This window comes from Aethalodelphis obliquidens, unplaced genomic scaffold (assembly GCF_003676395.1).
Source record: "Aethalodelphis obliquidens isolate GAN/ISIS:26980383/991018 unplaced genomic scaffold, ASM367639v1 scaffold13, whole genome shotgun sequence".
NCBI lineage: Eukaryota > Metazoa > Chordata > Mammalia > Artiodactyla > Delphinidae > Aethalodelphis > Aethalodelphis obliquidens.
This window is the reverse complement of record NW_020837957.1, coordinates 32,593,096-32,617,268: the sequence shown is the minus strand read 5'-3', so window position 1 is coordinate 32,617,268 and position 24,173 is coordinate 32,593,096. Positions and strand designations below refer to the sequence as shown.

Genomic DNA, 24,173 nt, shown 5'->3' with positions numbered 1-24,173 from the left:
CATGGTATAGATCTGTTGAGTTCAGAGACAGCTATAATCTACAATGACAGTAGTTCACAAAGTGTCACTTCTGGACCAGCAGCAAAGCATCACCTAGGAATTTGTTAGAAATGCGCATCCTCAGGACTCATCCAGTCCTATAGAACTAGGAACCTTGGGGGTGGGCCTATGCAGTGTTTTAACAAGCCCTCTAAGGTGATTCTGATGCACTGTAAAGTTTGGAACCGCTAGTTACGGATAGAGCGCTGAGAGATGGGTCCATGGCTTCAGAACAACGTTGAGCAAGTTACTCTATGTCTCAGTTTTTTCATCTTGATGTAGCCCAGATAATTCCTGGTTTGAAGCCTTACACACACAACTTTCTCAGCCTCACTTGTCAACTGAGAATCTACCTGTCTTCCATGGGGTAGGGAAAGAATAAGACTCAACACCCTCTCAACCTCTTTAGTGGGATGTTTTTATATCTTTTGGAAAAGACTACTCAACAGACTGGTTAGGATCACATTAACAAATGCCTGTATTTCCTCCAAAACAGTAAGTGGAATAAATAAATATCAACATTCTTTCTTAATAGGAATCCCTTTATGGGCACGAAAACAAACAAAAACTAGGGTGCCTAATTTTACGGCACAATAAATTATGTGAGATATGTGGAATAACTGGGAATTTGTCAAGAGGAGCATGCTTGTTTCCTGAAATTTTCGTGTATATTTTTACATGAAAAGTAAAAATAAATCTTATTTATTTCTTGGTTCTACAGAATTCCTCTAATCTATTTTCCTACCTACCATTCTAATCACTTACTTCCAGAGACTGGCTCACCCACTTTATTGACTTTTTTCCAGCTTAGGTATATACAGTCTGGTAATAATAATAAGAATTTATTTTCATATAATGCAGAATTAAAAAGAGAACTTAACCTACAGAAATGAAAGCATAAGGAGACCAGGCTACTATAGTGAGAAACGTCACACATCACCAACCGTAGGGCATGCACAACCTAAAACTTGAGAAGCATCTTGTCATGCCATGATCTATAAAATTCCACATGACAACTTCAGTCTAAGACTCTCCTGAGTCAGTGATTTATAAAATGTGAATAGCTGATAACTGAATCTCAGCTTTGGTGAAAGAAAAAACTTCATGTTTATTTAAACATTATAAGCTTTAGCATGTATAGTTGAATTAAAAATCAAATATTAAATAAAGAAGAAACATTTTCGAGTTTTTCTCTATTCTGTTTCATTTTAGATGGAGCTTGCGAAGGAAGAAAAATGTGAATTTTTGCCTTTCCTGTCCCCACGGAAGGTTATCGTAAAAGGCGGGAGAATTGTTGCTGTGCAGTTTGTTCGGACAGAGCAAGATGAAACTGGAAACTGGAATGAAGATGAAGATCAGATAGTCCATCTGAAAGCCGATGTGGTCATCAGTGCCTTTGGCTCAGTTCTGAGTGATCCTAAAGGTAGAGTGTTTGGGAGCTGAAATGTGTTATGAATTGTCTGTTATTTTACTGCCATAATGGTTTCCAGCTTTCAGGGAATTGTTTTTCATTTGAACATTCATTTCCTTCTTCTAGTATGGAATGCAAGAAATCTTGATTTATAAGATGTAGAAATGGTATTTAATGTTTACAGAGAATTATTTTTAAAGTAGTGGGAATTGAAAAGAACATTAACCTTTCTTTTAAGCTTATAATCAAAATACATGTTCTACTTTGTAATAATTTTTGCCTTGTTTCCTCTATAAGAATAGCTTTTTCTTCAATTAGACCTAGAGTAAGAAAATGTGACAGATAAGTTGTAAGAGGCAATCTTCAGTGATTCAAGCAAATTAGGATCTAATGAATAGTCAAAAATAGAATTCATGTTGACTACTATCTTCATGCCAAATCATCACTAGAGACATCAAAATTATCAAATTAGGAAGTTTGAACTCCTGTCATTTCATTTAAATGGCATAAATGGACATGCTAAGAAAGAACAAAATGCTTAAAAAAAAGACAATGAGAAAAGGAAATGTTTTATATAGCATTCCAAATGAATAATAAGTCAACCAACTAAGACTATTTTGTGTTAAGTTTTCCCCACACACAGTGTTTCTGTGGACCATTGTATATAAAGCTTAGGTACCTCCCCATGCCTTCATTTTGCAAATCTTTTACCTTTTACTACACGCTGTCAAAATGACAATTAACTATTTTATTAACTAAAAGGAAAATAAAAGAAAGTTTCTCTTTGTCAGAGATTCATTAAGAAAAACAGTAACCAAAAAAAGAAAAAATCTAAACCTGACAATTCCTATAACTTTCTACTATATCTATGCTAAAATTACATTTTGTGTCTGAAATAGAAAGAGATATATACTTGGAAATGTGCATATTTCTGCAACAGATAAGTGAAAATTTTAACCACTCATCAAGATATTTTATCTGCAGGACATCAAACATCTTGGTATTTGGAAACATCCAGATGTTTAATGTCATCAAGATAAATGTTTTTGAATAGCTGGATGATGGCCTGAATTTGTCACTTTTCATCTAGACGTTTATGTGATATGTAGACATAGTCACAGTGTGGTTTGCTATTTGTTGATGAGTTCAGCAAGGAAAAAAAGAACAACGTATAAATTGCATTCTATTATCTAAAAAAATCATACTGTTCTTACTGCTCTGCATATGACCAAAAATTGATTAAAAAGTTGAATCATATTTAACTTGCAATTCTGTTGATTATTTGCCTATCAAAAATAATTTATTTTACCATCTAAATTTATGTTCCACAACTGACAACTCTAATATTAAGAAAAATATATCTTTTCCTAAGCAAACTTAAAGTAGATGTGACTTAGAAAATCATAGAAAACAGCTTTCCAAAGCTTATGTTCCTGTGTGTGTGAAAGATTTAACTTAGTATTTAAAATATGAAGTAAAAGAAAAGAGAATTTGATTTATTTGTGCTTATTTGGTGATGTCATTTAAGAATTTATTTGTGTATTTTATTCCAAAATTTACTTGTGTTTGTTTCTTCCAGTGCTCTACATGTGTTACCCCTTATACATTAGAGAAATCAAGGAAAAATGGTTCTTCACTTTCCTTTCTTCCCCCCTCCTGCTGACTTGAAAAACAAACTGCTTGGGAAATTTTTCCTCAAATAGAATTACTTGCTTTACGAGGGCCCTTCAATATTGACATTAATAAGAGCTACTTTCAAGTTAGAGGGGAGCTGGAAGAGTTGGAATATTAAATAGCCTTCATGCCTCTACTGCTTTCTAAATATATTCAATATTGTTTTTTGAATGGAAAGCATTTAAAAAATAGAGAGAATCATTATTTGTTAGAAGTTGATCAAGAAGATCTTATCTAAATGGTATTTAAAATCTTAAAGTAATAATTTCAAAGAAAACTTTCATGTGCACATGTATCAGGTATAGTGAAAATCAGTTTATAGGAAGAAATTTGTCCATTTGGCTAAGAAGAAAAGATATTCATGTCTCCCTCTTCTACCCTGAATTTTATCCCATCTTGATACCCGTGTGATGTAATTTATGTGTGGTACCTTTGTGATTATTACATATGTGGTATGATATATTTTAATATATTTACTTATAATCTCTTTCCTTAAACATCAACCTGCTTTTCTACCCTTCTTCTTCTGTCCTTCCCAACCTCACTTTGCACAGGCTCTAGTGAACTTCATGCCAAACTCAGTGACATCTTTTCAGTCCATATTCTATTTTCTGCATTTGACAGTGTTAAATATTTCTTTCTGTTTGAAAAACTCTCTTCCGAGTCACTTAACCTTTCTGAGCCTCAGCTTTCTTCCTCTATAAAAAAACAATGATAATAATATATACTCTTCCTACCTCTCAGGACTGTTGTCAGAATTAAAATATAATGGGAACGTGCTTTGGAAATGAAACTGTAGCACATTATTATTGTTTATGACACTCCATTTTCTTTTTTTTAAAAAAGATTATGTATTTTATTTATTTATTTTTGGCTGTGTTGGGTCTTTGTTGCTGCAAATGGGCTTTCTCTAGTTGCGGTGAGCGGGGGCTACTCTTCATTGCGGTGCTCGGGCTTCTCATTGCAGTGGCTTCTCTTGTTGCGGAGCATGGGCTCTAGGCGCACGAGCTTCAGTAGTTGCAGCACACGGGCTCGGTGGTTGTGGCTCGCAGGCTTAGTTGCTCCATGGCATGTGGGATCTTCGCGGAACAGGGCTCGAACCCGTGTCCCCTGCATTGGCAGGCGGATTCTTAACCACTGTGCCACCAGGGAAGTCCAACACTCCATTTTCTTGCTTTTTCTTTTAATTATTCCTTTCCTACTGTCACTGACTGCTTTTCTTCCTCTAGATTTCCAAAGTTCAGACTTTGCCCATTTCTCTTCTTAATATATTTATTCCTTCACTGACCTGATTCATTCATTCATTCATTTATACACACATGCATTAATTCCTGTAAGAAATATTTAATGAACAACTTCTGTGTGCCACGTAATAGCTAGATTACAGTAGGCACTATTGCACTTCTGTGTAAAATGACTCTGCAGTCTCTTTCTCCACTCTCTGTGTCTCAGAAGACATTTCATCATATATTTATGCCCATGCATGTAACAATGATTTAGTGAGTTTCTAGAGAATGCCAGGTACCAAATTGTATTCTGGAGAGTACAAAGATGAATGATGCTTTCCTTATACTTAAAAACCTTACAAACTGGTGTTGGAGGCAGACCTGCAAACAAATAGTTGTTTTATCAAGTTAAGAATACATTTAGAGAGATACGCCCAGAGTAAGGAAGGATCACCTCATCAGGTTTCCTTAAGGCAGATTTCTTCTCAAGTTCGCTATCACACCATAGTTCTCCTATCACTAAAGTCCAAAAATGGTGTCCCAGATTCAGATATCTAATTCCAGTTTTACTTTTCATTAAATTCAACAATTTTACCTACACAATAGGATGAAGCGCCTACGCCTTAGTACTTGAGAACTTCAGGAAATGATTTTATGTATACTACGTGCCTGACTTTACGTTCCACTGTTCCCTCTTGAACTGTTCCTCCCAGTATCTAATACAGGGTGGATTCCAAAGCGGTTAATTTAGAAAGTCCTTGGTGAATGCATTATGTAAATATATGCTGAAGAATTCAAGGAATGAAATAAACTTGACAGAGTACATATAAAGTACAGTGATAATTTATACCCTCAGCATTGTCTGATTACAATAATATTTTAAATGAAAATAGTAGTGAAATGAAATTGTAGTGTCTCAATTATATCAATAATAGGTATTTGTAAAGGTAAACTAAGTTGGGAATTTGCAGAAAATTAAATTTTTAATCTCACTTTTTTCTGATATACTGCATCACTTTTGCAAGTCCCTTAATTTGTGTGTTTCGCAAAGGAGAATATAAAATAATTTTATTTAGTATTAAGCACCCAATATATCTGTAATAAATATTTCATGTCAGAAAAATAGTTAGTGCCTCAATAGCTTAAAGAAAAGATAAGTACGTCAAATTTATAAAACAAATTTGTATAATATCCTTGGATTACAGTTGCTAATTATTTCATTGTTCCTAAGGCTTGTAACAATTATAAGTAATCATCATTATTTTATTTAATTCTATTTTATTTCTCTTTTTTTGGGATTGTAGTAGTAAGTGGGAAATAAGAACAGAAGACTCTGTATTCCACATCCCTGTGCATGGAATATATGTGTGCTTATTAGGAGGACAATTTAATTGAATCCTTCATTAACTACTGTCCAAATTCTAAAGGCAGTGTGGTGTCCAATTTCTAATTTGATTGGTATGATAAAGTCTTAGCCTTATTTAATATCTTTCCTATGAAAAACTGAGAGTGGTTCCACATTTTCAAAATTCTCATCCATTTTCTCTAACTATGTAAGATTCCAAATCACCTCAAATTTGGATTTTAGTATTGAAGACTGATTTTTAAAGGCTATCAGTAAATTAAGCACAAGCTACCTTTAACTGGCATTTCTACTCCACAAATGTTGCCCTTCACTGGAAATTTTAAAACATTTATTTATTTATTTTAAAAGTATGTATTTCATAATATAGGAAGTCTCCTCTTCTATTAAACACCAATGTCAGTGTTTATGGAATTGAATTTTCCCTCTTTATGTTTGTTTGGACAATGTCAAGTTTGAGAGACTTTTTCCTTATTTTATTCCCTTCTCTTTCTGCTTTGAACCAAACTGCCAGTTGTGAAAGCGTGCATATCTTCATTGTTGGTTTGGAATTGATAAGGAGAATGCGTTACCATTTTCACTGAACTCACAGTTTCATTTTTCCAGTGGAGGTGATAACAGTCGCCTTGTCCTCACATTCCTAGTTGACACAGTTTTATGTGTCTTTGACTATGCTTTCAGACAACTGAAGGAAGGCACTTTAGCCATGACCTCTGTGCCTCTTTCATGCACTACACCACGTCATCCTCTCATTCTTTTGAAGTGTCCACTGTGAAAAGAGCTATGTGTTTTCATCTTCCAGAACCTATTATAATTTATCTTCCAATTAGATTGTAAACCCCAAAAAGGCATAGACTGTACCTTTATAGTAAGTTGTAGTCCCAATAGTGGCCAATATATTATTGTACCCATAATAGATGGACAATATATATTTGTGCATTTGACTTGACTTGATTCATGTTAAGATATTAATTTTATTACACCTAGTTGTTATTTTTTCCTGTTGTGGGGTCAGTTTGGTTTACTTTTCTTAGAAAGCACAAATGTTAGACAAGTAGTTCTGTTTTTCTATTGCTATTGATGTTTTCCCCTGTTTTGGCATAAATTGTTGCACTCTTTATAATCCAATAAATAGGACACTAATTAGAGTCCCTCTGGTAGAGCAGCTTAGAGCAGGGGCTCTGGAGCCAGGCTGCCCCGCTGGAAATCTGGCTCCCTTAGTCTCTTCATACTTTGTGGTCTTGTGGTCTCGATCTTTTAAGAGGGAAGATTATAGCATCTACCTTCTAGGGTTATTTTAAGAATAAATAAATTAATAATATATGTAAAGCACTTAGATATATGTCTAGCACATAGTGAGCATCTCTTAACATTTTGGATATTATGCTTGTGTAACAAAATCATATTTTAATAATTAAATTGAGTTATATTATACCCTTATGACATTATGAATGTTGTCTAGGAATAAAAGCATTTGAAAATTAGGACTTCATTTGGGGACCTGCAGGCTTCGTCCACATGTCTTTGTAAAATAAGTGAAGCAGATGCTCTTACAATTTATGATTTTTTAAATGAGAAGATGTTTCCTACATTTGGTTATTTTTATTTACAGAAAAAAGATTACACAGCTTGTAACTGTATCATATGTTTTAAAAATGTGTTATTATCAATTCTGATGATTTTCATACCATTGAGAGGAATTTTCTTTCAACTAATTGTTAGTAGTTAGAAAACTCCATTTTGTGTTTTCATAAATCATGTATATAAAGAGCAGAGGATATTTTTAATATCTTTGTTTTTTCCTTTTAAACATGGTAAAACTGGGCCAAATTCTTGGTTTGTTTGCTCACTTTTATCTTAAAATGGAAAGAGAAGCACTTTAGAGGATACTAAGCTTGAGCTCTTAAGCATTTGAAAATTATGGTATGAGATAACTAAGATTAAAAACCTTTGTTTTTTGGAAGGAAAGATAGGATGAATGATGTGTAAAACTGACTCAGGATAGTGCTGCACAGCACTGCTCAGGAGAGCAAATCACAAGGTGACTGAATTCTCTGGGCATAGCAGGGAATGCATGGCTTTTCTTCTAGGAAAGGAGTTTATACACTTCACCCAGTGCCTACATTTTCTTCCTGCTTATCTTACTAGAGACAAGGAAACATGAAGCCCAGTTCTTTCTGAAGATTTAAGGAAACCCTCAGAAAGCAACTTCCTTCATAGCATTAGTTGCAATTAGTTCCATAAGGGAGTGAGATGTTTTTTGGGGGGGAGGGGGACGATGGTGGAGAGACTTTAAAATTGCTTACCAGTTCCCTCAGAAAATTATTTCAAAACCTCATGGGGTAAATAAAATGTTCTGCCAGTACTAGCTTCAAGTGTAGTTTGATTCACTTGCCTCCTACCCTGAGAAAAGATGCAGGCCATGGGTTAGTTTGCCTTGTTCTGGCCTAAGCCAGAGCTAGAAATTGCTATGTAGGCAAGAAATGGTGTGCATGAGACTGTGACAGTGCAGATATTTAGGAATTTTTCAAATGGGCCCATTTTTTCCTCAATTATTTTAGGTGTTGGGAAAAACCTAGAAAAGATGTTTTAAACTGAGCACTAGATGAGTCAAGTGCCCAATAATAATAGTTACCTGTGCTTGAAAAGACATGGCATCAGTATGTTTGATTTGTTTCTTTCCTTATTAAAATGTTACTTATATGCTACTTCTCTAATGGAAGTGGGAACACTGAGGCATTTTAATAACTCCTTTTTATTTTAACCAATATGTTTAATTTTTCAAACAATAAAGTATGTCCTTCAGAAGCCATTCATGGCACTTAGAGATTCAGCAAACTTTTCTTTGAACAATTGTCCACTCTTTGTGGCCTTCAGCTTTCATCATTCCTCTTCTGCCTTACCAAAAATAGAGAGGAAGGGGAAGGAGTGGAGTACCAAGTTGAAAATATGTCATAATTGGTTATATTATCCCTGTTGCATGCATTTTTATAACCAGAAATGTTTACAATATAGTTTCAAAGAACAGGTTAAGGAATACTGCACTTAATTGATAGATCAGAGAACTTTTTAACTAATGGCACAAATGTTAGAGGCAGGACCTCACTAATGATTAATACAACTAAGAATGGATGAGAAAGAACTGAAAAATAAAGTTGTCAGTCCAATGTAACTTATGGATATGTTACAATACAGTAACTTGCGTAGAAGTTTTCCTTACATACATTTCCAAACGTGCTGGAAGGGATTTAAGAGATAATGTATTCTAGACTCCTAATTTCACAGATTTATTTGTTTAGCTAATGACTTCTGATGGCCTGCTATTCCAGGCCCTGGGCTGTATTCTGGGGATAAAGTGTGGAAAAGGTGTATGCAAACTTTGCCTCCAGGAATGCAGTTTAATAAATTGTGCCGGGAGAAGTTTAGAGTCCTAGGGAAGCGCAAAACATAGTCTGAAGGTTCAGAGAAACTTCCTAGAGGAAGTGGGTTGTAAATTGAAGGCTGAGTGATGCGTAGGAGTTTCCAGGTGGAATGGGGGTGGAAGGGAGGGATCCACGGGGAGATTATGCAACTTGCTCAACACCATACTGTTAGATTAAGTAGTCATTTTACAGTCATTTTTAAAAGCTATATTAAAAAAAACAGCATGTCTTTAGAAAGTTGTCATCAGCCTACTTATTTCATGCATGTTCTCATCTTTATAAATGAAGGTCTGAATTTTGCATTTTTATTTCTAAAATTGAACTTTTAATTTTATGATTTTTACCATTCATTCTCTCATTATTTTTCATGCAATGAACATTTTATAATATCCAAATATGTTATAGGCCCTGTCCAGGCACTAAGAATACAAGCATGAGTAAAAGAGAGTCTTTGCCTCCCAGGGACTCATAGGCTAATGAGAGAAACAGGCATGTAAATACATAAATTGTAGCATAATGTGCTAATTTGAGATGATATTTGGACTGGGTTTTAGGGCTTGAGTAGGAGTTTCTCTGTTAGAGGGAATATTCATACACAAAGTACAAGCTGATGAATGGCCTCAGGTGACCAGACAATAGTGAGAAAGTCTGTTTAGCTGGAGCAGATGCCGTATGGTAAGATAAGGTGGGAAGTGGGTAGGGGCAAGATGGCAGGAAATTTGGCTACAAATTTATGTGGAGTTAAGAGACTTATATGCTAAGCCAGGAGTTTTGAATTTTATCCTATAGACACCCAGGTGAAAATGAGGGGGTTTAAATATGGGAGAGACCTTTATGTTAATGAGGTAACTCTGGTAGGTGATGGATCTTCCATCTCTCTGCTTGGGTTTGCAGCATTTGTAATATTCTTCAAATAGTTGGGAGTTAGAAACCATGAAGTCACCTTTGAGGTGGTTCATATCAGAAGACAGGTGTGTTTCCTAGTACTGGATGCCTGAAATAAGCAAAGTTACTCACCAGTCACAGGTAAGATCCAACAATTGCAGGTCCCCTGTTGGGAAGCTGCAGCAGTAAGATTTTCAGTGTTCAGGGAGGGAGACAACCTGTGCTCAACTGGGCAGCTGCCAAGCTATAGGCTTGACAAGGGTGTGTCATGCATGCCTAATTTCTTCTTCCAGATCCACTAATTATAATTACTGAATTCAGCTTTTCTAAGAGAGGTGAGTAAGATACAGAGAGACACCACGAGTGTTATACCAATAATTGTTTCCCCACATGGAAGGAAGCATCAGGAGTGTGGAATAAGCATGTTGCTCCAAGGTGGCCTGGGATTAAGACAGAATGGTATCGATGAAACCAGTTAAAAGACTTGTTGTCAGTTTGCGTGGCTACTAATTAAGGCCCAGATTAAATTAAAGGACATAGAACTGCAGAAGAACATTCAGAATCCAGACATATTTTTTACGTTGACAGTCAGGGTTTGGTCATCTGATAAAGGGGTGGAATACGGAGTATCTAGCATGGGAATCTGATCAGATGTCCATAATGCCTACAGAACTCACAAATGCAGCAGACAGAACAGATCTGAGGGAAATGGTGATGTGTGTCATTTGGATTTGCTAATCCATTCAACAACTGGAAATAGGACTAGAACTAAGAACATTCTGATTGAAAAGAGACATTAAGAATCATTATCTATCATTTGTCTGTCTTTTCACTGTCATAACCTAGTGCCCAGAACAGTGGTTATTCATTGATTGAATTAATGAATAAAAGCTGTTATAACTTGTACTTTAGATAACAACTTCTTAAAAGTATGATGAAAGAGGACATGTGGTATTTGGAAATCCAGAAGGATCTCACCTACCATATTATGAAGAGGAAAACAATCAGCTTTTGCTATTGCTGCTTTTTAGGTGGTAAATATGGTTGGAGGACACGGGATCAAGACAGTTTTAATCCATGGTTCTGTACCTTCCCCCTTTCACTAATGCAGTTGGTTCCTGATGCTACCGTTTCATTTCATAATGCCTGAGTAATAAAAGATTGATATATCCTTTGTATCGTTGGCCCAGTGATGAGAATGAATCCTTTTCTAGTCCTCCCTGTACATTGTCTGGCTTTTAACTGTATTTTAGGCAAGAAGCATTCTCAGGAAACCAATAGTAAAACTGTACATATTTTCTTAAAAATTGTCCTAATTATCAGATTTTTTTCTGGCTGAAAGATTTATTGTCTTTCTATTACAGAATACACTGTGCAGAGTGAGGATAAAGTGGTAGGATTTAAAGCAAGTACTGGCATTTCTGCAGAGTAACCATCCAAAATAATGGAATCTTTGCACAGTTTTTCTTTGGAATTATTTTAAAGGGGTGAAGGTGATGAGGAGGGAGGTGAAACTGATAACAGTGTTGAAAGTGACTTGGACTCAACATCACATCACTTACAACTGCCTTAGACATCCGTTTGAAGCACAACATGATATTTCTGTAATTATTTTACTTCCCTCTAATAACTGCATAGGAATAGGTTTGTTTCCCCAGTGAATAGCTCTGTTCAGAGCCTTCCCTTATCTTTGTTTTCCAGGTTTCACTAGTGGTTGATATCATATGCATTCTCACAGGGAGACAGTGGATAAATCAGTACTTTTCCATCAAATCAAAGATTACATACAAGAAGTAGAGCAGTGGCATGTAACAAGTTTTGCTGGGGAAAGAAGGTAGAAAATGGACAAAATAACATAATTGTTTCAGAGAACAGAAATCTTAAAACGTAGGAAAATGTTATTCAACATAGAGTGAGTGTAATACATGTCCAGAGCTTTGTTTACCATAGTCTATTGTATTTGTCTTTTAAATACTAGTTAGCTTATGGTATACAAAAGGTTTATTCTGAAACCAAATATTCTTGTGAAGTGTTAAACTACAGTAAGCTGCTGCTGTGAGATGTAAAATCAAGATGTAAAATTTAGTGAAATTATAAATTTAGTAATGATGTAGATTGATACTCATGTTCTTAGTAATATGTATTTGGTATTACAGATTAGTTTTGTTAATTACTTTGCATTTGTATTCTTGGCTCAAATCACAAAATAAAAATAACAGTATACCTATTTAAAATAGTCTTTGGTTAAATTAGATATTGACCTACATACATGTAAGTTGTAATTTCATCAGTTAGAAAATTACATTGGATCATATTTAATAGAGAGCCCCCCAGTATGGAAGCTACCCAATTCAAATGTAATATTCACATGTAATTTATTAGGTGTCCCGAACGTGCTGGCATTGCTGGAGGAGAAAGCCAGCACTTACTTGAACATACATTCAGAGGTCTCACCTAAGCTTTATATGTTCTACTGCTATCCAGTGCCAACCTTTTTTCCATGCTAGCCATTCTTATAATATTTTGTAATTATGAAGCTTTTCAAATGTTTTCAAAGGACTTTCATTTACACAACGATTTTTTCCATGCAAGTGCATGAAAGAGTGTCAAGCATATTATGTTCAGTGAACATCCAATGATTTTCCAAGACCTCTGAAAAGCGTATTGACAATTCACTTTGTTTAACATGGCCCAGTGTTTTCCCTGTATTTGCACACTGCTGCCAAATGAGCTACTACATCACCGGTATCATTGTATTACTCTCATAGTTTAGAATCTAAAATTATTCTCCCCTGACGGTGGGATTGAAACAAAATGCTTCAATTTAATTTTAACACCCTTCTAATCTGCCCTCCTACATACTTGTGGGACCTTATTTCCCATTCTTTCATTCTATATTTATTGAGTTTACAAGATTCTGGGTTAGGTTCTCCTGGGTTCACACACACACACAAAATACATTGTCCCTGTCTACAGGAGCTTGCAGTCTAATAGAGAGGGAAAAATGCAAAATGCCATTAGGTAGACTCAAGGAGAAATAGATAAACTGCTAGCATAACACACAGGATGGAGAGATGACTTCCAGTTGTAAGCATCAAAGAAGTGTGTATGGAGGCAGTGGGATTGGTAATAGAGGAATTACGAGATTGGACAGGAATTACGAGACTAGAGACGGGAAAGCACATTTCATCACAGTGAACAGGCTAGATACATACAAGGGGTAATTCCTTTGGCTAGATCATAGTGCACACAACAAGAAATAGTAAAGGTGGAGAAATGTATCATTGCTAATTCACAAAATGTTTTAGTATTAGGCTAAAGTATCTGAATTTTCTTCTAAAGTTGGTGGGTACCTGAAATCTAAAGGGCCATGTCAATAAAATATGTTCCCCTCACACATAGAGGGAAACATATAATTAATTTTGTGTCTCCTTTTTGACTCCTTCTCTTCTCCTATTTCAACCTATACACCTTATATACTCTAAATTATGTTGACAGTAGGACTGCAGGGTAATTTATTCATATTTTAACCCAAAGTACCCAGCACAGTCTCAAGGGTTCACTGAATGAATGGCTAAATGGATGAATGAAGAGATGGATAAATGTTGGGATGAATAGAATGAAATGATTGCTTTATTCTAAATACTGCTACAGAAAATTCACAGTAGAGACAAAAGCCTATGAAAGCAATGTTTATATAAAGTATCACATGAAGACCAGCAAGTCCTCCTTCTGTTGAGAGAATGGTCAGATGCTTGATAATTTCACTTGCATTGAAAATAGTAGCTTCCTCACTGGTCACCCTGCATTTACTCTTGCTTCCTTATAATCCTACCAGAATCAGCTTTATAAAGAAGAATTACATCATTTCATTCCCCTGTTCCAAACCCTCCAGTGGTTTCCTACTTTATTTAGAATAAAATTCTTCCCACAGCTTATGAAGCCCTCCTTGATCAGGCCTCTGCCTATCTCTAGCCCCCCTCCCCTCTTCTCTTGCTTGCTTTCTTCCACGCACTTAAAGCCTCCCTTCTACTCTTCAAGTGCATCAACTTCAGCTCATTCTAACTCCTCTGTAACACTTCCCTCTGTCTGGAATGATCTGCCTCAAGGTCTTCACATGCTGGCTCATTCTTATCCTTTGTTTTAGCTCATATGTCATCTCATCAAAGAGCCCTCTGTGCCCCTCCATCCCCACCATGATCTTCCATTTCTCAGCCCCCTCACCTCATAACACTCTCCTTGATATATCTCTCTTCATAGCCATTTTCACTATCATATAGTTCACTTACTTGTTCACCTTTTATTTTTTATCTTCTGCCAACTGAAATGTACATCCCACAAGGACAGTTCCCTTATCTGTGGTTTACTACAGTGCCTACAGCTGGATTTAGTACACAGCAGACAATATTTGCTAATTGAATGAACCAATGCAAGCTAGTGCCGTAGTTTTTTCCTGTGCAATCATTACTAAAGTCCCAGAAGAACATCCTGTATGCACCGCCTTGCTGTCTGTGCCAGGTCCTTTCTCCTTAACCCCTTTATTCTGCCTTTTGCCTTCATCATTTACCTGCACATATCATCTTTTTACTGCTCATTGAACTCCAGATCCCCAAATCTGGTTACCTACCTTACATTTCTCTTGTATCTGACATTTCTTGAAATGATCACTTCTTGGCTGTATGGCTCAGAAACATCTTGAATCTCATGAAACTCTGATGATTCCTCTTCTGGCTTTAGTTCAGGTTGTGATTGCTGCCACTTTAAAAAATAAATGGTTCATTCTAGTTTTACCCAGGTTTGTGTTCTTTCTCTAGAATTTCATCCATCATATGACTATATCTAATCCCAAGGTGTAGGGCCCTCTACTAAGGTCTAGGTATTTTATCTCCAAATGCCTCTGAAGGTATTCCCAGCTGGTACAGCTGTGGTGGATTTGTAGTTAGGTTCAAATCCTGAGAATGTGATCTGTGTAACTTAGTCTCAGTTTCCTCAGCTATAAAATTAAAATAATACCTATTCTGTGAAGATCCAGAGAGATAACATATACATTGCCTCATCCAAAACCAACCACATGTTCCTGGGGCACTCGATAAATGTTTGTCATTATTATCATCATGAATTCTATTGAATATAGCCTTTGTCAATACCAAAGATAGTTCTTGACTGCATGGTAATACAACCAGTACTCTATATAAAGAAGCTATATTTTTGAATCGTGCATCTACTTATGTGCTAAAATTGTTTAAAATAAATTCTACTGTATGTTTTAAGTTTGCACTGAAGTATGCCTACAGCCGATTGACAAGGAAAAAAAAAGTCATAAGATGGATATCAAAAAGTAACATTAATGAGCTGCTAAAGCTAAAATTACAGGAACTTATGAAATTGGTTAAACATAAAAACCATTAAACTGTTTACTGAAGCTTCACAGATATACTGCAGCTAATGAGCATTTCTGCTATTTAAATAAGCCCAAATTGAACACACATTACATGGATACATAATTAGTCATGGCAGTCAAACACACATAGACTTACTTTTAAAGCTCTATTTAGGGAATCTTTTCCATTTGATTTATTTTGTTAATTAAAATATTTTTCAGTATTCACTTATATTTTAATAATATTGTTTTCACAAGTAGTGTAATTTACTTCTGGCTTTCTCTCTGTTTTTATTTATGCTTTAAATGCAGCAAATGAGGATTTTATATTAAACATTTTTTAACCCCTTTCTGTAGTTATTTATATCACTTGATGGTATCATCCAGCATTTTAAAAAGTTCTTTCACTGAGAAGTATACATAAAATATTTCAGTAGCCTTTCCACTTTTTTCACTGTCTCCTAATTATCAAGAGGTATTAGGCACCCAAATGTGCATAGAATTATGATGATTATGGTCCAAATCAGATTAAAGGATGATCTATTCCTTCAAGGAGTTTGTAGTCTTAAGTAGATGGTATCATTGAATATAAATAAGCAAATCAAAGTGCAGCATTTGGGAATCCAACTGAGAATCTGAAAACAATCCCCATATATTTTCCTCAAGGACACTGACCTCCTTGAGGAGATCTCTTACAGAGAAAATGAAATCAAATCTTCAAGGAGTTTAGTGTTTTAAATAGATGGAATTATTGCAGAGAAATAAGCAAATCAAGGTGAAGTGCTTAGACAATTTTAAATCTGAACTGATTAGTCGGTCAGTTTAGGAAATGAGGATGAGACTCCCTATAGAATACAGGTAAAACAAAAGGAGTTGCTACAGGCTATTATTGACATCCATCTTTTGTATTTAACTTGGGGAGTCTAAGCTTATCTTGGGCATGGAGGGAAAGAAAATTAAATCTGTACTTTTACACTGCCTGAATTCTACAAGCATATCCAAACTGAGCGTTATTTAACCATAGCAGTAGGAAAGTCAAATAGTTAAATCAGTCAAAAGAAATTAGCCAATGCCTGTTCTTCTCTAATCAGTGTGTTTGTCACTGTAGAGACTTTCTTTAGAAGCTTTGGGAAGCTTTTGGAAAATACTTGGGTTTCTTCTCTACAATGAGCTGATTCTCTAATTGTGGAAATAAGACCTACAAGAAAGATAATTGCTGCCCCTTCAACCCCAATCTGCTTCATTTTAATTATTCCCATGGTTCCCAATAGTGAAACTTTAAGAGACTGTTTTTGGCCTATTCCTGGCTTTTTCTTTCCCTCACACCAAGGGTCAGTGGCAAGGAGAGCTTTGGAGTGAGAAATAACTGGATTCATATACTGGCTTTACCACCTCTTGGCTGTATTTAGGATGCTAATACCTACCTTAAAGAGTTGTGCTGTGGTCTAAATGAGACTACTGTATGGAAATATTCATCATCATGTCTGCCTCACACAAGGGATCAATGAATGCTGATTGTTTTCCTTAACGTTCTTCATTAGGTGAGGATGATATAAATGAGATGTAAGGAGTAACTAGGAGAGAATTTCCTTTGGTTGAATTGTTAGAACATGGTAACTGACTGCATGTTGAGATAAGTGGAGAGAAAAGATTCAAATATTATGCCAAGACTAAGATCTATTTCTACGTTTTTTTGAGAAGGAAGAATAGGAAAAAGCGGCAGTGAAGGTTAAAGAGTGATCATGGAGGCAAATGGAAAAGCGGAAAGTGTGGTGTCATTGAAGCCAAGATAAGGGACTTTTATGAGGAGGATGTGGTCATCTGTTGAATGCTACTGAGAAATCAAGGAAGACAGTGCCATGCGTAGGGTGAGACAGTTGAGGCACTGACCTGCCCTTGCACGATCTTGAGCCTAAGGACCTTCTTAAATCTTGTTCTCTGAGTGTCTCACCCCACCCCACCCTACTTCCTGAAGTGAGGTGATGACGGGAAGGGTCACTGGATGTGGCAATCTGGATCATCTTAGTGATAAGAATTTCAGTGAAGCTTTGGTGGTCACGATGAGTAGGAGACGTGAAAAAGTAAGCTTACTAATAATTGTGAAATGTGAAAATCCCAGAGGAAGCTTGTGAACTGGGTTTTAGATGTGACAATTTAGAAGGGACAGTAGAGTATCCACATTAGAATCTCTAACAGGCAGCTAGAAGTGTCAGAAAAAAAAGCAGAAGGTCGTGTTTGAGGTCATTTCCAGAGAGATGAAGTTAAAAGCACAAGACAACTATAATTTCTGACACAGAAAAGTGTAGTAGACAATATTTGAGAGCTGGGAAGAGGATGATGACAAGATGAAAAGGAGCCAGATAGAGCCTAAGGACAGTTTAAAAAGAAGGAGAGTCCAGATAGAGTAGCATTCCGCAAATCAGAGAAGGAGATCAAAATTACCCTGATTCGTCTATTGGATGCTATAGAAAGGCAAAAAGGAAGTCACGGAATCTGGTGACCGTAGAGACCATATTTTCATAAGAGGGATACACTGGAAGGAATAATTGGGTGGTAAAAAATGTAGGTAGTGTAAATTACTCCAGAAATTAGATAAAAGAAGATGTAAGAATGGCAGTGAGAAGAGAGAACCAGGTTAAGACCAGTTTTTCAACATAGGAGATGAGAGAGGAGAATATGAGAAAGGCAATAGTCTAAAAAGAATCAGAGATACTTGAGGTTCTGTAGAATCAGGAAGGTACAATATCAAGGTTGACTTTTGAGGGGTTTACAGAAAGAAAATGATGAATTGGCATTGTCCGCTCCATTGTGTTTGGGAATGGACAGCATATTGATTCGAATACTCAGAGGCAGAAGGGAGGTGTGAGAACAAAGCTCGTGCCAACCGGACTTGATATACTTAGTTGAAGGCATTCTGTGGTTCTGTCCCCTCCATACCCCAGGTTATTTTATTTAAACACAGCTCTGATATCCTGGCCCTGTAATTAGAATTTATTTGCTCTTGCTGAGATTTTGCTTTCAGCTCTGATTTACTGAGATTATTGCCTCAGCTCGCCTTTTTGTTTCATTGTGCTTTGGTCCTCTTGGCTAATACGTTATGTAAAATTAAACAACAAGCACATTGATGAATTCATCTGTTTTCAAGATACTATTTTATTACAAATGTTGAAATTTTTTATTCCCCCCATTGTTTTATAGCATCTCAAACTCTCCAAAGAATACTAATAATCGTTCTTCATTATGATTTCTGTTGTATTGTTTTATTGTTTATGGAGAATTAATTTATATTTATGTACTAAAATATAACATTCTTGACATCTTTTTATAAATACTGAGAAATATACTTGTCATATGCTTGTGGGTTTCTCTTCTACATATATGACAGCACAGCTACATCAGTTTAATTGACCTTGGCAATCTGCATCTGCCAGTGATGTGTCCCTGAGGGACGGTTTCTGCAATTTTAAGCTCTGGCTTATTGAAGAACTTGTGTGTCACAATACAATTAAGTCTATATAAAAAAATCATCTCATGCATAACATTAAGTTGACTAAAAGTTCCTATTTCAAAACCATTTCTTGTTTTAAAGCTACCTCAGTGTGTCTTTGTTTTTTAAATAAGCTCATTCGAACATAGTAGTGATTAAAGCAGAAAATTAACATAAATCTTGAATGTTTGGTATGAATTAAGGATGTTTTCATTCCTTTTAAAGACTGCATAAAATTCCAGGCACCATAACATTTAACACATTTCTATCCCATTTGCAGAATAATATAGACTGTGAATAAGCACGTTTTGGGATTCTTTTTCAAGTTCTTTTTCTGTTCATCTATGGAACTACCAGGACATATGCTGCAGTCTCCAGCAAGATGCAATCTCATGGAAATCTGTGGGGAAACTGTGTATGATCATAACAGAAAATCCCTCTTCCCCCACCCCCATTATTTTATAAACAAGAAAGAAAATAATACAATCCTTCTATTAATATTCATTTAACACTTCATAGGATATGGCAAGCAGTTATTTGGTTTGCAAATGTAAATATACATTTTTCATCCACTTATGCTTTCATTCCTTCCAAGCTAGATAAAGGCAAAACAGAAGATATCCTTCTGAGACTTATTTTTATTGTATTCCAAGTTAAACATATCAGCAGAGATGTAAGAGAGCTGTGAGGAGTCCATAGAAGGATAGTTACAATGATGAGGAGGATGAAAGTCCCTCTAATAAGAAGCAGCTAAATAAATGAACTCCTTCCTGACAAATTATGAATAAAAGCATATAGATTTTTTTCACTGAATCCTTAATTTGAGTTCTAAGTTAAATACTTTGGAGCTTTAAAAATATGATTAAGTAATAGAAATAGCTACATTTCAAAAGAGTCATCGAAATCATGAAAAGTGTTATTAGGATCCACAATCAGAATCAACAAAGTTTCAAAAAATTAATTAATCCCCTCTCTCTGTCTCTCATGTTTAAATATTGAGTCCACTGTGCCTACAGGGAAACGATCCTAATCATTTGATGTTCAAGTTGTAATGAATAGTCATTCTTGTGTTAGCTGCTTAGTGCCACTGATTGAAAACATTTCTGACCCACTAAAGCATCGCTTATATTCTTATAAGCTGTCCGTGTTCTATTTTTTTCAATTTTTTCAATGATCCTTTATCATTTGGACAAAGAAAAAGTTAAAATATTAGATATTAAAATGCAAACAAATGATCTCTATTTTGATTGATGTAAGCTTTGCTATACTATTTAATAACATCATAACCAATTGCTTGATCTCTCATTTTTTTATTTATTTCTTAAATGAAACTATGAACATGTGAACCTTGAAGCCCTCTAAAAAGAGTAGGGGGGAAATTAAATAGGTGATTTTCAAAAGGGGGCTGAGATAATTTTTACTGTGAGAGAAAAATTTTGTTTTGGAATACAGTGTCATAGTTATTTGATTATTTGTGAGGTTAGTTGGATGTTACAAATGATAGAAAAATTAAAAGTTTATATTCAGGTCTGACTTCAAGCTATAATTGAGTCAAATATTGAGGAAAGAGAGCATATTTTAAAAATTAAACATGAGTATGTATGAATGTTTAGAGACATAAAGTAATACAAAGTGTATCCAATGGAAAGACCCATGAGTAGAATAGTGCTTTTGAATTCACAAATAAATATTCCTAGGTTGGCTTATAGTGTTGGTGCTAAATATTTTAAGAAATGCAAGAATTACTTATTAAACTTCTAGTAACGTCTCCTATTTATTGACTGAGTTAGTGATAGAGCTCTAATGTTAAAGTGAATCATACCATATGCATTTGTAAATCATAAAAAAGTTATAAAGCACGTTATTCATGAACTTCAACTTAATTCAGCAAGCATTTATTCAGCACCTACTATTTAAGGTGCACTGTACTGAAGAGTAGATTCAAGTTTTGCGAGACCTGAAGCCTATATAACTTGAGGACTTTCTATAAAAAAGAAAAAAATTACAAATTCAAATTTAGGCCTTGAAAGAGGCCCATGCAAGTGAGGGACCCTGAAGCTTAAGCTTCAATAACTTCACAGTATATATGTCTTTGACTCTAATAGCTGCTGTGGGAAATCAAAGATAACTAAGGCATAATCCCTGCATTGCTCAAGCTTAGAGTGAAATCTGTGCTAATCTTCAAGGATATTCTTGTAAAAAAATGAGGAAAATGTATAAGAGAGCTTTGATCTCCTAGTGAAATAATTTTGAATTTCTTCTCATTTAAAAACCATCTTTATTTCAGATCTCTATGTAGGACAAAGTTGTATCAAAGTCTTGGACAAATAAGGTCATTTCTTATACAGGAGAATTATTTTTTATCCCTTGCATGTGAGTGTGTGTGTGTGTGTGTGTGTGTGTGTATGTCTCTATACCATTCAATGATGGTGTGTTACAGTTACCATTATTATAATAGGTTGAATTGATGAGCCATGCTCACTATCGATGTTTTGCAACTCAGGTAACTGTCCACAAATGGTAGTGATGATCTGTTATGCAACAGGGAACAAATGCTAAAGGTCTCTTTTCATGTGACCTTTAAAGACAATAGAAAAATCTTCTCAGAATGCCATTCTGTATTGAAAATAATTACATGAATATTTAATTTTACTCTCAATGAAGGGTGAAATTGCATCAGAGATACAAACAATAGAAGATTTTTAAATAAAAACCTGAGCATGATGGCATTGATCCATCTACTCATCCATCCATCCATCCATCCATCCATCCATTGAATTGAGTGTCTCTTATGTTTTAAGTGCTGTGCTAGGGTTGGTGGCACAGTGGTAAGCAGTATAGCATGGACACATTCTTGTTCTCATGGAACCTACAGTCTTGTGGGGAAAACACAATCAACAGTAGTCCCTTAATAGTTTTCTAGAATTCTAATATTCTTCAAGTAGAAAGCTACAAATATGCACCAGGGTTTATTTTATGTTTTTTTTTTTCTATTGCTCAGAAAAAAATAATTTTAGAATAACATGGTTTGGCTATTTTATTTTAAACTTAAATTATTCATCTATTCAACAACTAATTTTTGTATTCTAAGAGCTTCCAATATTTTCTCCTTTTGTTTATATTGTTATATTTTCTTTTCAATTGGAGTAAAAAATAACTCCCTTAGTCTATCTTGAGAAGCTGTGCTTAAAATTCATGATATGAATACCTGGAAAGAACATTTTATCTTAAACACTGGCTCAGTTTGCTCCGTCATATATGGTACTGTCTACCTTTCTTTATTTCTTCTCTAGATTAACCCCTTAATCTAACTTATTTTCTTTTATCTCTTCCAAATATCCAGATCATGTGACAAGTGAGTTTCCTTTAGGTAATTTTTCTTAAAGGGACTCAACCTCTTCCTTTTCCTGACATGTTTAGATTCATTGGAACACAGCATATTTAGCAGATAATTTAAATCTCTTTTACAGAGCAATTTCCACAAGGAACTAATGTTAATGGTTGCATTTGTAGATTTTTACAAAATAAAACAGAAATTGCTGGCTAAATGTAACTGTATTCTGGGTCCATTAAATCGCTTAACATTAAGTGTAAGTAATTTGATGGAAACGTAGAAGATATGTCTTGTTTTGTTCATAAAACTTGCTGTGAAAGGAAGAGATTGGCAGTTGATTCAAATTCACAATATAACTTACATCTATGTTACACAGGAATAAATTTGGGTTCATAAGAGTAGTAACAAATTTGTGAAAATAATGGTCATGGACAAAGTTTTAGAAAATGTGTTTTATAACCATTAGAATATTTAAAGGACTGTAGTCTGCCAAACATCTTACACATAAATACCATATCTGAAACATTGCCCAAATCTGTGGTCTTTAACACCTACATGTGAGTTTTATTTTGAATTGGTTAAGTCAGTACACATTGAATGTATTGTTAACTAAGATATTTCATTAACTTTCCATTTTTATGGTTCATTAAAAACAGTTGCTTGAATCCCTAGAACAATAATTACATCATAATTTTTCTTAATTTTCAAATTATTTTTATGTGATGCACAGATTAGTCATTGCCTGTTGTCTTTCACTTTTTTCCAGTAAAAGAAGCCTTGAGCCCTATAAAATTTAACAGATGGGATCTCCCAGAAGTAGATCCAGAAACTATGCAAACCAGTGAACCATGGGTGTTTGCAGGTGGTGATGTTGTTGGTATGGCTAACACTACGGTGGAATCCGTGAATGACGGAAAGCAAGCCTCTTGGTACATTCACAAATACATACAGGTAGGTGTTTGCCATCAATTTCAGTTAATTTTTTCCAGTGGATAAGTACTTCTTCATTTTTGCTACTCATTGATATGAACATTTCTATAAGGTATATAGTAACTATATATGCAATAGGTCACATACATATTTACTTGGATAATTTTTTTTAAATGTGGACTGGATAGCAGACCTGTTTAGGTGACTGAAAATTCATTTATGCATTTCTACCAGTGGAATACTATGAAGTTATTCATCCTGTATTCAAAATATTTATCAATGCTTAAAGACATAGATAATACATTTATCAAATCTGGATGATATGCAGTATGATATAGAATCTATATTCCTAATAATCTTGCACAGTCCAGAAAATTATGTTGTCTGTCCATGTGGATCAGTGAGTTCCTATTCACTTCCTAAATTATATGCACCTAATTGAAAAGAAAACAAAAATTTTATAAATTTCAATTGTAATTATTTTTTCACTATTTGCTGTTATGATACAAATGCAGAATGTAAAAATGATAAAATATAAAGTTAAGCGTACTCTGGTACAGTAATTTTGTGCTCTTGGGGAAAAAAGCCATATCTACTAGATTTCAGTTGTCTTACTTTTTGACAAAATGCTCTGTTCTTTTCCTGCTCTATAATTTAACTAAATGTAGACACAGTAACCTCATTTACATAAAATGTTTCTGGAAAAGTTTGCTCTTGTAAATAAAATCCTTATTTTTCTTTCCTATTCAAGAAAGGCTCTAAATTCACGATATAATTCCTGCCTCCCTTCTTTTGATTTCTTTGGTTTCTCACATGCTAGCAAAATTCACTTTGTCTTTAATGTTTCCGTTTCCTTGAATATTTTTCTTCCTCTTTGTCACCACCATTTAGTCTATTCTGGTTGTTCTCTACTCTTTCTGTAATTCATCCGTGACTACTTACTTACTAGGTAGGGCCTGGACTTGGTACAGATTACATCATATTTTTTATGTTCAGTTAACCAACCTACTCCCACCTCACCT

At 35.0% G+C, this 24,173-nt stretch overlaps 1 protein-coding gene across 1 annotated transcript in view; it reads left to right on the top strand.

Annotated features, from left to right (window-relative positions):
• DPYD (dihydropyrimidine dehydrogenase) overlaps positions 1-24,173 on the top strand; it is an 811,158-nt gene that overhangs the window by 365,686 nt on the left and 421,299 nt on the right. The window contains exons 11-12 of the mRNA XM_027114432.1: positions 1,252-1,462; positions 22,988-23,172. Of these exons, the coding sequence (XP_026970233.1) occupies positions 1,252-1,462; positions 22,988-23,172 (396 nt within the window). The remainder of the gene's footprint in view (positions 1-1,251; positions 1,463-22,987; positions 23,173-24,173) is intronic.